General features: G+C 39.1%; 1 protein-coding gene across 1 annotated transcript in view; it reads left to right on the top strand.

Annotated features, from left to right (window-relative positions):
* The window catches only part of SLC9C1 (solute carrier family 9 member C1), an 80,031-nt gene that overhangs the window by 26,750 nt on the left and 38,237 nt on the right, over window positions 1–15,044 (top strand). The window contains exons 8-13 of the mRNA XM_036348539.1: window positions 1,962–2,105; window positions 3,521–3,695; window positions 4,805–4,886; window positions 6,734–6,900; window positions 7,546–7,671; window positions 11,981–12,075. Coding sequence (XP_036204432.1) covers window positions 1,962–2,105; window positions 3,521–3,695; window positions 4,805–4,886; window positions 6,734–6,900; window positions 7,546–7,671; window positions 11,981–12,075 — 789 coding nt within the window. The remainder of the gene's footprint in view (window positions 1–1,961; window positions 2,106–3,520; window positions 3,696–4,804; window positions 4,887–6,733; window positions 6,901–7,545; window positions 7,672–11,980; window positions 12,076–15,044) is intronic.

The following is a 15,044-nucleotide window of genomic DNA, read 5'->3' as shown; positions in this document are numbered from 1 at the left end:
TCAGGCTGGCAGGGAGGGGGAAGTTGGGGGAAAGCAGGCCGGTAGGGAGGGGGCAGTTGGGGGCGATCAGGCTGGCAGGGGGCAGTTGGAGGAGTTGGGGGCAAGCAGGCCAGCAGGTGGGGTCAGTTGGGGGCAATCAGGCTGGCAGGGGTGACTGTTGGGAGTGAGTAGGCTGGTGGGGGGCCAGTTGGGGGTGATCAGGCCAATGGGGGGGCAGTTGAGGGCAAGCAGGCCAGCAGGGGGGCAGTTGGGGGCAAGCAGTCTGGCAGGGGGGCTATTGGGGTGAGCAGGCTGGATGGGGGGCAGTTGGAGGCGATCAGGCCAGCCGGGGGGGGGGGGGACAGTTAGAGGTGATCAGGCCTGAGGGTGGCAGTTGGGAAGATCAGGCTGACAGGCAAAGTGGTTAGGGATGATCAGGCAGGCAGGCAGGTGAATTGTTAGGAGCCAGCAGTCCCGGATTGTGAGAGGGATGTCCAACTACCTGTAGGATCAGGCCTAAACCGGCAGTCGGACACTCCCCGAGGATCCCAGATTGGAGAGGGTGCAGTCTGGGCTCAGGGACGCCCCCGCCCCCCGTGCATGAATTTCGTGCACTGGGCCACTAGTGCTATGTAATAAAAGGCTAACATGCAAATTAACCGAATGATGGAACGACAGGTCACTATGATGCGCACTGACCACCAAGAGGAAGACACTCAATGCAGGAGCTGTCCCCTGGTGGTCAGTGCGCTCACACAGGGGGAGTTCCACTCAGCCAGAAGCCCTGAGCCGGGCTCACAGCTGGCAAGAGCAGTGGTGGTGGCGGGAGTCTCTCCCGCCTCCGCGGCAGCACTAAGGATGTCCAACTGCCAGCTTAGGCCCACAAGCAGTGGGCCTAAGCCATCAGTTGGACATTCCCCAAGGGCTTCTAGACTGCAAAAGGGCACAGGCCAGGCTGAGGGAACCAGGCCTCTAGTATTTTGAATAATTTGCCTTAAAATTTCCCAGGCTAGAAGGTTTTATATTAAAATTTTCTCTGATAATGCCTAGGTACTTTTACCTCTTAGAAACAGAGATTTCTTATTAATGTAACAGAAGAAGATTTACTTTCAGTGTTGAATTTATTTTTAAGCAAAAACAGTATTCCTGGAGAAGAGGCAAAAATGATCTTTAAAGGGTTTTAGGGGCAGAGTCTGACAACATATGGGTAAAATCAAGCTACAATCTTCTCATAAAATTGCATTCTTGAGCCTTTTTAATCTTTTCCATTCATTTTTTATAATAGTTGACATTAAAGACATGAAATATGTCAAAAGGCAACAAGAAGTCAGGTTCAGATAGCCTCCTATGGACCCAGCACCCATACTGGATTTGAGCGTGCTTTCCCAAGCTGCTCTGCATGCCGCTGATGAGAACAGGAGCTTTGGGAATGACAGAGTTCTCCTGGGCTCAGGAGCAGCTGAATAAACGCATGCTCACAAACCTCAAAAGGAAAATCTACAAAGGGCATTCATGGCTATAAAAGATTCATTCACATCTTCTAAGTGCTTTCTAGATTTTAGGCAAAGGTTTCATTCTCTCACTATGTAAATCAGACTAACAGTTCAGGATTCCCTTTCAAGATCAATGATTTTAGTACTTCCCGCTTGATACAAGGACTTCACAGTTAGTATCTTTGAGCATAATTACAACCTAAACATGTCTTTCCAAGTCAATACAAAACAAAAAACACACCAAAGAAAAACCACACACACTAATTTACATTCAGTGTAAACTGATCAAAATTGCTTTAGAATTGTTTGTTTACTTGCCTTAGTGCAACTTTCTCCCCAGTTAAATTATAAGCTCCTTGAGTGTTTATAAATACTTTATCTTTACTTTCTTGATAATGCCTAACACAATGTCTCACTCACATATGAGCCTTGAAAGAAATATGTTATTTCACCATAATTAACTGTATTTAATTTTTTCTGAAAATGCAGATTCTGGAATTGTCTAGCATTTGTTGCTTTTCTTATGGTGTTTACTTTTATTGGACTTCTAATTCCTGCACATACGTATTTATATGTATCATTTTCTGATATATACTATTCATTAAATATCTACTTCACACTTATTGTTTTAAGGTAAGAACATCATTTAAAGTTTTCTGTTTATAAAACACTGAATAAACCTGAAGATATTCTTTTAAATAACAAAAATGTTTCATTCCTTAGAATGAAAATTTGATTCATAAACTTTCCAAAGAATCATCAGCAAATTAGCGCTTAGCTGTGTTTTTCTGTTTGTTTTTAGTTTTTAACTTCATTTTAAAGCAATGCAAGATCTCTGTAAGATTTTTTAAGATTAGAAAAAAGAAAAAAAATTATAATTTTGCTACCTAGAGGCAACCCTATTAATATTTGTTTCATTTCATCCACTAGTTTTTCTTTTTCTTTGAGGGTTCATGAAGTTAAACACCTATCATAAATTTTTTTAAAAAGATGTTCTTACTTTATTTGCTTAATATTTCATAACAAATAATTTCCTAGTAATCATAGTTGGAAAGAGGTTTTTAAAAACATAAGGAAGCTCTCTTTGTAAATGTCCTTTTTGCTCAAATAATTTTTGTTGGCCCTTTTCCAGTATAAAGAGGCAGGAAAAGAGTCTGCCTATGTAGGTGAAAAGGAGATGACAGAGAGAGAAAAAAAAACAGTATAACTAGAACCCCATCATTCAAACTGTTAACATTCTACTTCCATTTAGGAAAATCAGTTGGGAGTTGATATCAAATTGGCTAGTGCCAAGTAAATGAAAATTAGTCCCAAATTATCAGATACAATTAGTATAAAATATAGGAATGATATATAAGTGAAAAAAGAAATATAAATGAGTTGACCAATATTGTACAGATTCAGTAAGATTTAAGTTTGCAAAGAAAAAAAAAAAGAGAACTTCTGTCCCTACTTATTCATTTAATTTACTTTTGTTTCTTTTGGGATCCCAGAACAGAATATCCTGTATAATAAAAGGCTAATATGCAAATTGACCAAATGGCAGAACGGCCTGTCGCTATGACATGCACTGACCACCAGGGGGCAGACCCTCAATGCAGGAGCTGCCCCCTGGTGGTCAATGCGCTCCCACAGGGGGGATGTGGGACTGCTGACTTAGGCCCACTCCCGAGGGCTCCAGGACTACAAGAGGGGCACAGGCTGGGCTAAGGGACCCAACCCACCGAGTGCATGAATTTTGTACACCAGGCCTCTAGTATATAAATAATTTACAAAACATCTCAAACTTTTTCTTTTCTGCTTGAAAAAGCACCACTAAAAGTGATGTGAAATTTTCCTACTGCTCACCCTACAGGAAGAAACAAAGATGAATGGCATTTGTTTGGCATGTCTCTCTACGGAATGCCCTTTGGCCTTCCTTTGATACTATGCACATGAAAGATGTCTCATTTGTCTTAGAGTTGGCAATTCCACAGGGAATAGATGGGTGAAATGAAAAGAACTTTCTATTATAAGGATAACTTTTAAAAATTCGTTTTGTCTTTTAGACTTCTGGTCTTTCTATTATTGAGCCCTCTTCTGTCTCGACTTGGTGATGGGTTCAGCTGGCGCTGGGCATTCATAATGGTCTGGAGTGAAATGAGAGGTTTGCCTAATGTAACGATGGCCCTTCTGCTTGCCTACTCTGACCTTTCTGTTGGAACTGAGAGGGAAAAATCGCAAGTAAAAGAACATATGTTCTTATTTATTTGAAAACTTAATTAAAACTGTTGTTGTATACTAAAATGTGCTTTTAAAAAAACTTTATTGTGGAAAGTATCACATATGCCCCTTTATTTTCCCCATTGACACCTCCTAGCCTGCCCCTGTCCCCCACCCAAGGCTAAAATATGCTTTTGTAGTGAGGTAGCTTAACCCCACTTGGACTGTGGGAGTGATTTAACTATGATGGCAAGAATGGACAGAGGAGGAACAACTGGCAACTTCCCTCTTCCCCATTCTAGCTTGGGGATCCCTAAGTCCCTTCTTCACACTCCTAAAGAATAGTTTATTATGAAGGTTGAAGGAATAAAAACATATAAATCATTTAAAATAGTATCTGAGCCTGGCTGGTGTAGCTCAGAGGTTGAGCATCAATCTATGAATCAGGAGATCATGATTCAATTCCCGGTCAGGGCACATGTTCAGGTGGTGAGCTTGGTACCCAGTAGGGGGCTTGCAGGAGGCAGCCAATCAATGATTCTCTCTCATCATTGATGTCTCTATCCCTTTTTCCTTCTCCCTTCCTCTCTAAAAAATAATTTAGGATGCCCTAGTCAGTTTGGCTCAGTGGATAGAGATCGGCCTGTGGACTGAAGAGTCCCGGGTTCAATTCCAGTCAAGGGCACATTACTAGGTTGCAGGCTAGAACCCCAATAGGGAGTGTGCAGGAGTCAGTCAATCAATGATTCCCTCTCATAGTTAATGTTTCTATCTCTCTCTCTTTCCCCCTTCCTCTCTGAAATCAATAAAAATATATTAAAAATAATAATATATGATATAAAGTATGTACTCTATAAATGTTTTTATTTTTCTTACTCCTAATGTCTGTATAAGTAAGTAGGCACTTATGTCAAACCATGTGTCCTGATTTTTAGTTTGGTTCCAAAAGCATGGATGAAATATATGCGGGGAGATAGAGAAACCCCAGAGTACTTTCATCACGTCTGATAGCCAAATTCTCGCCTCCATGAGCACCTATTATCACAGTATAACCTAGCTTAATTTACACTGGTAAATACAAAAGATATTATATGAAATTGTCATCAATACTTTGTATTTTTCAATTCTAGGTATTATTTCATGGAGTGTCAGTATGCTTAATCACCCTGATTGTCAATAGAGTTATTTTGCCAATGGTAGTTAGTAAACTAGGTAAGTATACTCATTAGTATTCTGAATGAAGAGAGAAGTATTCTAAATATGCTAAAGAATTGGTAAAAATGAAGAAAGAAGCTATATAAATGCAAATCAACAATGTCTTATTGAAGCGGAAATTGGTCCTCTATGTAAAGTCATATGAAAGGTTTAGGCCAACAACCTTTTTATTTATTTTTTAAAATTACTTACTTACATTAGTCCAGTTTAAGTAACATAATACAGTAAGTTTATTCAGTTATCTGACAAACTTGTATTAAGAGCCTTCTATATGCCAGGAACAATTTAACTGACAGTGATGCATTATGAAGACTGACCAGATTTCTGAGTTGATAGAGCTTACATTGGAGATAAGTAAACAGTCAGTAAAGAAGTCAAATAAGGTAATATTAAACTAAACAAACCACATGTAAATACATTTAAAAACACAACAGGTAAGTAGATTACTGAGGAAGCCATATGTTTAATTAATATATGATTAAGGTCTTAAAAAGGCCACTCTAGTTCTGTGGATAACTGATTGGGAAGAGGGGGTGGCAAGGAGAATGGAAGCAGAAATAACAACTTTAGGAGGATGTCTGCATAATATAATGTGCCTGTTTTAAGCCCCTACTTTTTTAACAATTGAGAAAATGACTTAGAGAGTTAAAAGTCCTTGCCCAAGGTCATACTACTAGGTAATGGCAGTTAAGAACTAGAAACATATTGCCTTGATGCTTTTAACCCATTATATTCTTAACTGTTCTATTACCCTTTTTATGATACATGGAGTTTTCACTCTAATGACATATTTTTTTTTTCAATCTGAAATTTCATCTTTATGGATAATACTACCCAATCTCCCTTCCTTCCTCATATTTGGAACAAAATCTTTTTCCCTTTCTTCCCCTCCACCCTAAATTATGTGAGCCTTAGCATAATAAAATGGGAAGAATAGATTAAAGAGATAACACTTTTCAAAAAGTATTAGATGTTCTACTTAGTAGCTAGATAAACCTAAAATTCTTAGTGTGGAGGGTCTGTTTATTTGCACTGAGAGCAGTGAACATTTGCTCATGAAACATTATTGCTTTCCAAACAAGCTTCTATGGCTCAAAAAAGGAATTTATATCTGATAGCAAGAGTACTTCAAACCTTAATGAGGTCTGGAGATATATATGGGGATAAATATATATCATACATATCATATATATGATTTTACATATAGGTAGGATATATATGTACACATACTCTGTATATGTGTATGTATCTGTGTACATTATTTATATATATTTATGTATACACCTATACCTATATGGCATGTACAGATATAGACGAAGAATATGCAGTTCAAAGGCCTGAGAACCAGGAAAGGCAATGATATAAATTGCAGTCCAAATCCGAAGGCAGGGGAGGATCAATTTCCCACCTTAAAGACCATCAGTCAGAGAGAGTGAATTTTATTTTGTTCAGCCTTTTGTTCTATTTAGGCCTCCAACAAACTGGAGAGGCCTGACCACATTGAGAATGGCAATCTGCTTTACTCAGTCTGCCAATTTAATCCCCTGTCTCCTCATCTATTAAACTGGGAAAAGAGCTTCACCTCAAAAGGTGATCAAGATGATAAAAACAAAACTTAATACGTGCAAAGAGCATATGATAAGGACTCAATAAATATTAGTTATTAGGAGGAGTATGAAAGTAGAAAATTTTGAAATTGTTAGTGTTCCTATTATTAAACAATTTATGTTGTGTTTAATTAAAAAAACTATTTAGTACATACAGTAAGAACAAAAGGAAGCTTTAAAATTCAGATTAAAAGGGTGATGTTCCTTCTATTTATAAATGTGTTCTTTGTATCAAAGGTCTGCGTGATGTCACATCAACAAAATATAAGTCACTTTATTATACATTTCAACATTTTCAAGAGATAACCAAATCTGCAGCCTCCGCACTCAAATTTGATAAAGATCTTGCTAATGCAGATTGGAACATGGTTGAGAAAGCGATTATATTTCAAAACCCATATGCAGTAAGCAAGTAATATCTTTAACTTATCCCTTCAGAGTAGGTATGATTGTCCTTAAGTAGAAAAAATGTTACAAATATTAATTCACAATTTTAATACTTACAATTGACAGAAACGTTGTATTGGTAACTCCTTATTCACCACAATAGTTAGGAGAGGATCTTAGGGAATTTTGTGATCACGGTGGGGCAAAGTAGAAGTGACAACCTCTTCAATTACACACAAAATATATGTTGTAAATTCAAAACAAGGAGCAGTGTTGCCGCATTCCCCAGAGGTTCGGATTCAGTAAGTCTGTGGAGGGATCTAAAAATGTTCATTTCTAACAATTCCCAAGTGATGCAGATGCTACTGGGGAAACATACTTTCAGAACCACTGGCTTAAAGTGTGATTATATATGCAGTAGCTTTTATAAATTGTCAACAATGCCAAGTAAAGATAAAGATATGTTATAACTCTTTCCTCCCCAAACTGGCAATCATTTTATGTCTAGATAACTGTGCAAGTAATCTTGAACATTTTTCTGTATCTAGAAAATTTTCTATAATTTTTCAAACCAAACTGGTGTATGACTTGCTCAAGGTTTATGCTAAACTATGTTAATATTCATGTATTATTTATTTGGTTTTGATTTGTGTTTTACTTAGTTAAGCCAAGGAGAAACAACAGAACATCAAAAGGTGAACTGTCCAAACTGTAACACAGAAATAGATGAGACCCTTAACATTGAAGCAATGGAGCTGGCCAACAGGCGTATTCTGTCAGCACAAATAGTTAGTACTCATTAAACACTTCTGAAAGTACTTTAGACCTAACATTATACTGAAAACTTCTCCCTTGCTGAAGATAATCTTGATTATACTCACCTGCATAGCTTAATATATTGTTTACAAAGGCAAAGGGAAATTTGACATTGTCTTAGTAATCTGCTTGACTGCAAAAAAATAAGAGGGAGGGAGGGAGGGAGGAAAGGAGGGAGGGAGAGAGAGAAAGAGAGAGAGAGAGAATAATCACTTAAATTAGCTTAAGTCAGTGGTTCTCAACCTGTGGGTCATGAACCCTTTGGCGGTCAAACGACCCTTTCACAGGGGTTGCCTAAGACCATCCTGCATATCAGATGTTTACATTACGATTCATAACAGTAGCAACATTACAGTTATGAAGTAGCAACGAAAATAATTGGGTCACAACATGAGGAACTGTATTTAAAGGACCAGAAGGTTGAGAACCACTGGCTTAATTAAAAGGTGTTTTATTATGAGAAACTGGCAGTTTCACAGGTCCCAATGGCAGGAAACATAGCTGAGCTCAACCTTCAGATGTGTTATGCAGTCAGTTCCAATCACTGGCTATCTCTGGGTCCAAACCAGTTTTTCATGAGAGGATACCACTAAATTCACTAACAACTGCAAGTATAAGGTACTATCTATATATATAAAAGCCAAGTGACTGGTATGACTGGAATGACCAATCACTATGACGCACACTGCGGTGGCCAAATGGCCCGATCGAGGCCCCGATCACCCCCCCCCCAAACCTTCTGTGGTCCCTCCCCCCAGCTGGCCTGGCCCCCAATTAGCTCCCCGTCCCCTGATGGGGGGCAGGGCCAGCCAGCCAACCTCCTGCATCCTCTCCCCCTGGCCAGCCCAGCCTGATTGGCCCCCATTGGGGTGGGCCTGCTGGACCCCACCCATGCAAGAATTCGTGCACCGGGCCTCTAGTGTTTTTGTATAAAATCTTGAGTAAAATTTAGAGAAATTGTGTAACACAGCAGCATGCAGGATTCTGTGGGAAACTGCTAGCAGCCTAGTTACCATTTTCTATTCAGGGCAGAACATTGACCAGTTGCCAAGACTCCTCCTCTAGAAATGTTCCTGGTGGGCCTTCCACATTGCACATGGGGCTGTCAGGCATCTCTCAGCTCTGCCAGTCATACAGGGTTCCACGCATTCTACTTTCTCCGGCAGTGAACCCGGGAGACAAGCTGAGTCTGAAAGGCAGCTTTTCCGAGGACCTAAATACTTTCTTTAAGCAAGTGAGGGGGCGCCATGGAGGGTGAACTTATGCCTGGATGGTGCCATGTTTCACCAGCAGGTTTTAGGAGATCATGTCTTTGAATCTCTTCCAGATTTTTAATTTATTTCAGGAAAATATAGGATTCAGGAACCCTTAAAGCAATGCAGGAGATTCCATTTTGAATCTCACTTTCATTGTTAATTTGCTGTGTGACTCAGGACTTCCTCACGTCAGTCTTTATTCTTCCTATCTGTAAAAGAGAAAACTTAAGCTAACTAAATAACCTTGGATTCTTTCTGCTTGTGAAATCCTTTGTTTTTGCAAGATACACTCCATGTACCCTCTTGGTTTTTTGCCTTAAACACTTGTTTTCTACTATTATATCTTGTTGATTTAGTGCTATGTATGGTTTTTAACCAGGAAATACTATTTTTCCAAAGTAGGTTGGATCTCTCTGCTCTAGATTTTCATCTCACTTCACATCTTTTTAGTTCTTCTTCCTTCTAGATATATTTTCATGTTTATCTCAGTTTGTCAACTTGGTCCCTGCAATATCAATTCTAATGTTCACTGCTCTTAACCATAATATTTATTAGTCTATTAAAGTTTTCAAAGCTTTGGGAATGTCTATTTAAATCTCAGCCAGCCCTTGTTAACTGAGGCAATATCTTCTCTACTATTGTTCATTAGAAGAAGCAGCACAGCATGACAAAGTCTGGTATAGGAGGAGCAATATGCCATATGGGCTCAACAGGAGACAGGCTTATATTCAGAGAAAGCTGATTTGCTAATGTAATTTTGGGAAATCTACTTAACTCCCTGAGCCTCAGCATTCTCATTTCTAAAATACATATTAGAATACCTTCCTCACAAGCCCGTTGCAAGAATTAAATGTTTGTTTAAAACACATATAGATCAGTAGCGCAATACTCTCCAGGTCCATCCATGCTGTTGCAAATGGTAAGAGTTCCTTCTCTTTTACAGCTGCATAGTAATCCATTGTGTAAATATACCACAGTTTCTTTTATCCATTCATCTGCTGATGGGCACTTGGGCTGTTTCCAAACCTTAGCTATTATAACTCACACTGCTATGGAACATAAGGGTGCATATATTCTTTCTGATTGATGCTTTAAGGTTTTTAGGATATATTGTCAGAAGTGGGGTCACTGGGTCAAATGGGAATTCCATATTTAATTTTTTGAGGAAACTCCGTACTGTTTTCCACAGTGACTGCACTCGTCTGCATTACCACCAGCAGTGCACTAGAGTTCCCTTTTTTCTACATCCTTGCCAACATTTATGGTTTGTTGATTTGTTGATGGTAGCCATTCTGACAGACAAGTGTGAAGTGGTACCTCATTTCGTTTTCATTTGCATCTTTCTGATGCTTAGTGACTGAACGTTTTTTCATATCACTTGGGCTTCTGTATGTCCCCTTTGGAGAAGTGGCTATTTAGGTCCTCTGCCCATTTGCTAATTGGATAGTTTGTCTTTCTTTTGTTAAGTTGTATGAGTTCCTTATATATTTTGGATATTAACCTCTTACTGGATGTATCATTTGCAAATGTGTCCTTTCAGGCAGTGGGCTCTCTTTTCACTTTGCTGATGGTTTCTTTTGCTTTGCAGAAGCTTTTTATTATTATGCTAAACAAAATAAGCCAGTCAGAGAAAGGTATCACATGAACTCACTCATATGTGGAATCTAATGAACAACATAAACTGATGAACAAAATAGATCCGGAGAGATAGAACCATGAACAGACGATGAATTTCAGAGGAAAGGTGGAGGTGGGGGGTTGGGGAGGAGAGATTACCTCGGGAATTTATATAGGCATGTGCATAGCCCATGGACACAAACAATAGTGTGGCAAAGGTTTGGGAGGGGCAGGTGCAGGAAGGAGGTGGGTCAATGGGGAAAACAGATAAACAACAACAAAAAACAAAGGGGACATCTGTAATACTTTTAACAATAAAGATAAATTTGAAAATAAATAAAGAGAAAGAGAGAGAGAGAGAGAGAGAGAGAGAGAGAGAGAGAGATCCATTAATTCAATAGTATAGTAGACAGGTCAATAAATGGCAGTTACTTTTAGGAATCAACCATTCTCTAAATTCTTCTTACAGTTTGGTGTGTATTTTAAGAATTAACATTTTTCTAGTAACTGCTTTATCATTTGTGTTGCTTTCATGAGTTCATATCATTTTCAGCTTCCTTATTTTTCCATAAGCTATAGTGTTGATCTTTGAGAATACAGAATGTATTTAAATCTCACATTTCTTTATAAGTATTTTAATTAAATTTGAGGAGAAAAATGCTATGCTATTGAATTCCCTCACCTTCAAATCCAGTTCTATTTCTTCCTAGCATGCACTAGAATCAAAACCATGTTTTAATATCCATAAATGATTGGGCAGATAGAATGTATTCGATGGAACCCAGGAATCTTTAGTTATAGCAAAGATTCCAATTTTGGAAGTTGGTCTACACAATTATTTTCAACACACTGAGGCCAGCAGCAATGTCAGACAGGGGTTTCCCCCGCATGAGCCTGAAGCAGAGTGGGCTCTCAATACATGGACTGAATGGATGAATGACTGTGTCCTGCAAGACAGTAGCAGTTCATTTAATGCGAATAATAGACTGGACACCACAGAGTTCTGTTGTCAAAATATGTGTATCAGGATCCTTCACTGTACAATTCCTCAGAGCTTTTAAAAATCTAATGTCCACTACAAACTTTTAAGATAGGAATGCGGCTTTCAGTAGTTCCCATAATTATCTGGCCACAGAACTCCATTTATTTTGGCAAGTGTAATTAACATCTAGAAGGACCCTCATTTCCTACAGAACCAGTTGGGTTCTACCCACTGCTCAGATCTAACTTTTACACTCATGAGCTATCCAGGCCTATCTTATGGTCTGTACTCTGTAAGAGAGCTTCTTTTTATAAAGATATAGATTCTTTGGGGATTTTTACTTCTTTCTCACAGATTATTTTTCCATTAAAGTGCATAAGTTGCCATTGTTATCCACGCTGTATCATGATGTGACTCGACTTTCAGGCAAGCTACCAGAGACAATACAGGAATGAGAGTCTGTCCCAGAGTGCGGTCCAGATGCTGGTGGGCGCAGCAGGAAGCTTTGGCGAGAAGGGAGAGTAAGTACATTGTCAGGAGAAAATTTCCATACTCCTAATGTTAGAAATTGTGCAAGATTTTTTTCTTGCTTTTGTCTGATAAGTTGGGATCATCCAGTATTATGTGTGGAAGCCCATGTCTGCTCTATGCCCCACAACCAGGCCAGACAACCTACACTGGGTTTTCTTGACTTGCTCTACTCGTTCAGACCTCTGCACATATGAACAAGCTACTCCTTCTTACTAAGATGCTCTGCCCTTTCTCCTTTGCTTCCTAAAAAGCTAAACTTCAATAAACTGCTCTCTCTCTCTCTCTCTCTCTCTCTCTCTCTCTCTCTCTCCCTCTCTCTCTCTTTTTCTCTCACTAATCAAATGTCTCACTAAGTCAAAGACTTTCTTGATCCCTATAGGCACATCTTCCCACAACACATCCTCTCTGAATTTTCAGCATACACCTGTAATGATTTCTTTAGATTAAGTCTCCACAGTAAGCAGTGAGTTCCTCAAAGTCAGGGTTTTAGGGATTATCCTAAGGTTACCCCCTGTGGGAGGATGAAGGCAACAAAGCCCAGATACACCTTTGTTTTGGTCTATACTCCTGGTACTAAGGACACCAAAATTCCCTGCTCAAATGAATCTACGTTTATTTATGGGGTTGTATTCTTGGACCTTTTCCCATGAGCCATCACCTTAAAAGCAAACTGGGCCTTTAGTGTATAAACCTAAGAGGTGTGGTAGCCTGGTGTCCACTCACAGTACCACTGGTTTGTGGTACCATGAGAGAGAAAGACCGTGTGGGATGAGAAGCAGCCAGACACTGGAGCATGTTCTTGGCTAGAGTTCAAGTACAAATTTTCAGAGTCTATGAGTTTTAATTCAAGCCTAGCCATGCAAATCATATGACATTATATTTGTCAAGATAGAAAGATAAAATATCTTATTTAAAATTTTGGTTTCTTGGTTAATAATGTTTAAATATTTCACATATAGTGCAAGGCTCTCCATTTGCCCTATTGCTCCAAGCCCTTCAAATGCTTAGGAGACCTGAGTGGTGTTAGGATAGTTCAGGAAGAGGGCTGGGCAAACGTAGTCAATTTAAAACAATATGATGTATACTTTTCAAAGAGTGAATAAATGACATGCTGAAAGCATTATCACTTCATTGTCTATGAAAGGTTAATTAAAACAAAACAAAACAAAACAAAACAAACAATAATACAGAGCAGTTCAGCCCACTGCCTTGATTTTCCCTCTTTAAAATCCTCCAAGAAGGTAGAAGCAGCATAAGTCTATGAATAAATGGACACAGAGAAGATGTCAACAGTGGGAGAAGGGGGTTAAAGAGGTGAAAAAATTCATAGTAGACAATGAAGGCAAATTTTGGAATATATTACATTTTTATTCACACGTGTAAGAGATACTAGTAAATATTGAATACTAATATACACAGAATTATATGCCAGGCACTGCGGGATATATCAAGATTAGTGAAATGGTGTTCCAATCTCCAGGGACTTTCTATTAATTACACTTGTAATGAGTACTTGCTCATTTGCTGGGCTGTCTTGGAGTTGATTTTGCCATTTGCTGATGATTCTTACCAGTAACCCCATGTATTCGGGTGTCTTGTGGCAAGAAAAAAAAATTTAAGGAAAGAGTATCAGGTTTAAAAAGGAGTACCAAGACCTGTGCTAAGTGCCTGTGTAATTACCTAAGAAATAATATATTGAATAAAGAGCTTTTATTAAGTTTTGTTTCAGATACAGTCTTAAATATTTAACATGTATTACCAATTTTATGTCTAAAATCCTATGAGGTGAATGCCATTGTTATTATCTTCATTTTGCAGATGAGGAAAGTGAGCCCCAGTGAGATTAAATAAATTACTCAATGTTATTTGTCTAAGAAATTACAGAGCTTAGATTTGAAGCTAAGTTGTCTTACTATCCAGTTAAAAAGATCATACTCTTTTCCTAATATGGGTCAAACAGTGAACAGTTGATATAAAAATAGGACTGCAGGAGCCTGAATTACTTAATTTGGGCTGTAAAATGTCATGTACTTACTGATATTACAGAATTTTAGGATTCATTAGAACTTTTAAAATTATCATACCTTAGATATTAACTCCTTCAGGAAGGTTTCCTGATTCCCCATGACTCTATTCAATGTGCCTCCCCACAAAAGAAAATAAATGTGCCCCCTTTGTGGGTCTGGCTTGTCCTCTTATAGATTATCTCCATATCAACATTTACTACACTTTACTGCAATTGTTTTTGCATGTTTTACTTCACTACTCTGCTAAATCCTTGAGGACAGGAACCAGTATTTGTGTGTGGCTTATGGTTTATCCCCAGCATTTAGCAACCATAATAGGTGTCCAATAAATAATTTAAAAATTAGGAATGAATCAAGTCATATACACATTAGTGATTTTTTAAATGTAATTCCCATGTTATTATATTGAATCATAAAGAATTGAGTGATTTTATTTTTTCTCAATTACATCAGTTTTCTTATAGAAGATAAATTGCCCAATTTTCAGAGTGTGAACATTATAATCAACTAGAGGCCTGGTGCATGGATTCATGCACTTGTGGGGTCCCTCAGGCTGGCCTGCATCCTCTTGCAATCCGGGACCCCTCAGGGGATGTTGAACTGCTGGTTTCGGCCCGATCCCCACAGGCCAGGCTGACATCCCCCGAAGGATGTAGTAGTGCGCAAATCGGCAGACGGCCAGGGAGGAGCCTGAGCAGGGGCCGGGCGCCATGCCATTCCTGCTCATTCTGGCCCCACTGCACCTGCTACTGCTGCCTGGTAGCACTGCCACGGAGGCAGGAGAGGCTCAGGCCAACGCAGCTACGCTCACCAGCCATGAGCCCAGCTTCTGGCTGAACAGTGCTCCGCTGTTGGAGTGCACTGACCACCAGGGGGCAGCTCCTACATTGAGCATCTTCCCCCTAGTAGTCAGTGCGCATCATAGCTACCAG

This window comes from Myotis myotis, unplaced genomic scaffold (assembly GCF_014108235.1).
Source record: "Myotis myotis isolate mMyoMyo1 unplaced genomic scaffold, mMyoMyo1.p scaffold_m19_p_2, whole genome shotgun sequence".
NCBI lineage: Eukaryota > Metazoa > Chordata > Mammalia > Chiroptera > Vespertilionidae > Myotis > Myotis myotis.
The sequence above is the reverse complement of the archived record's forward strand: the minus strand, read 5'-3'. Positions and strand labels throughout refer to the sequence as shown.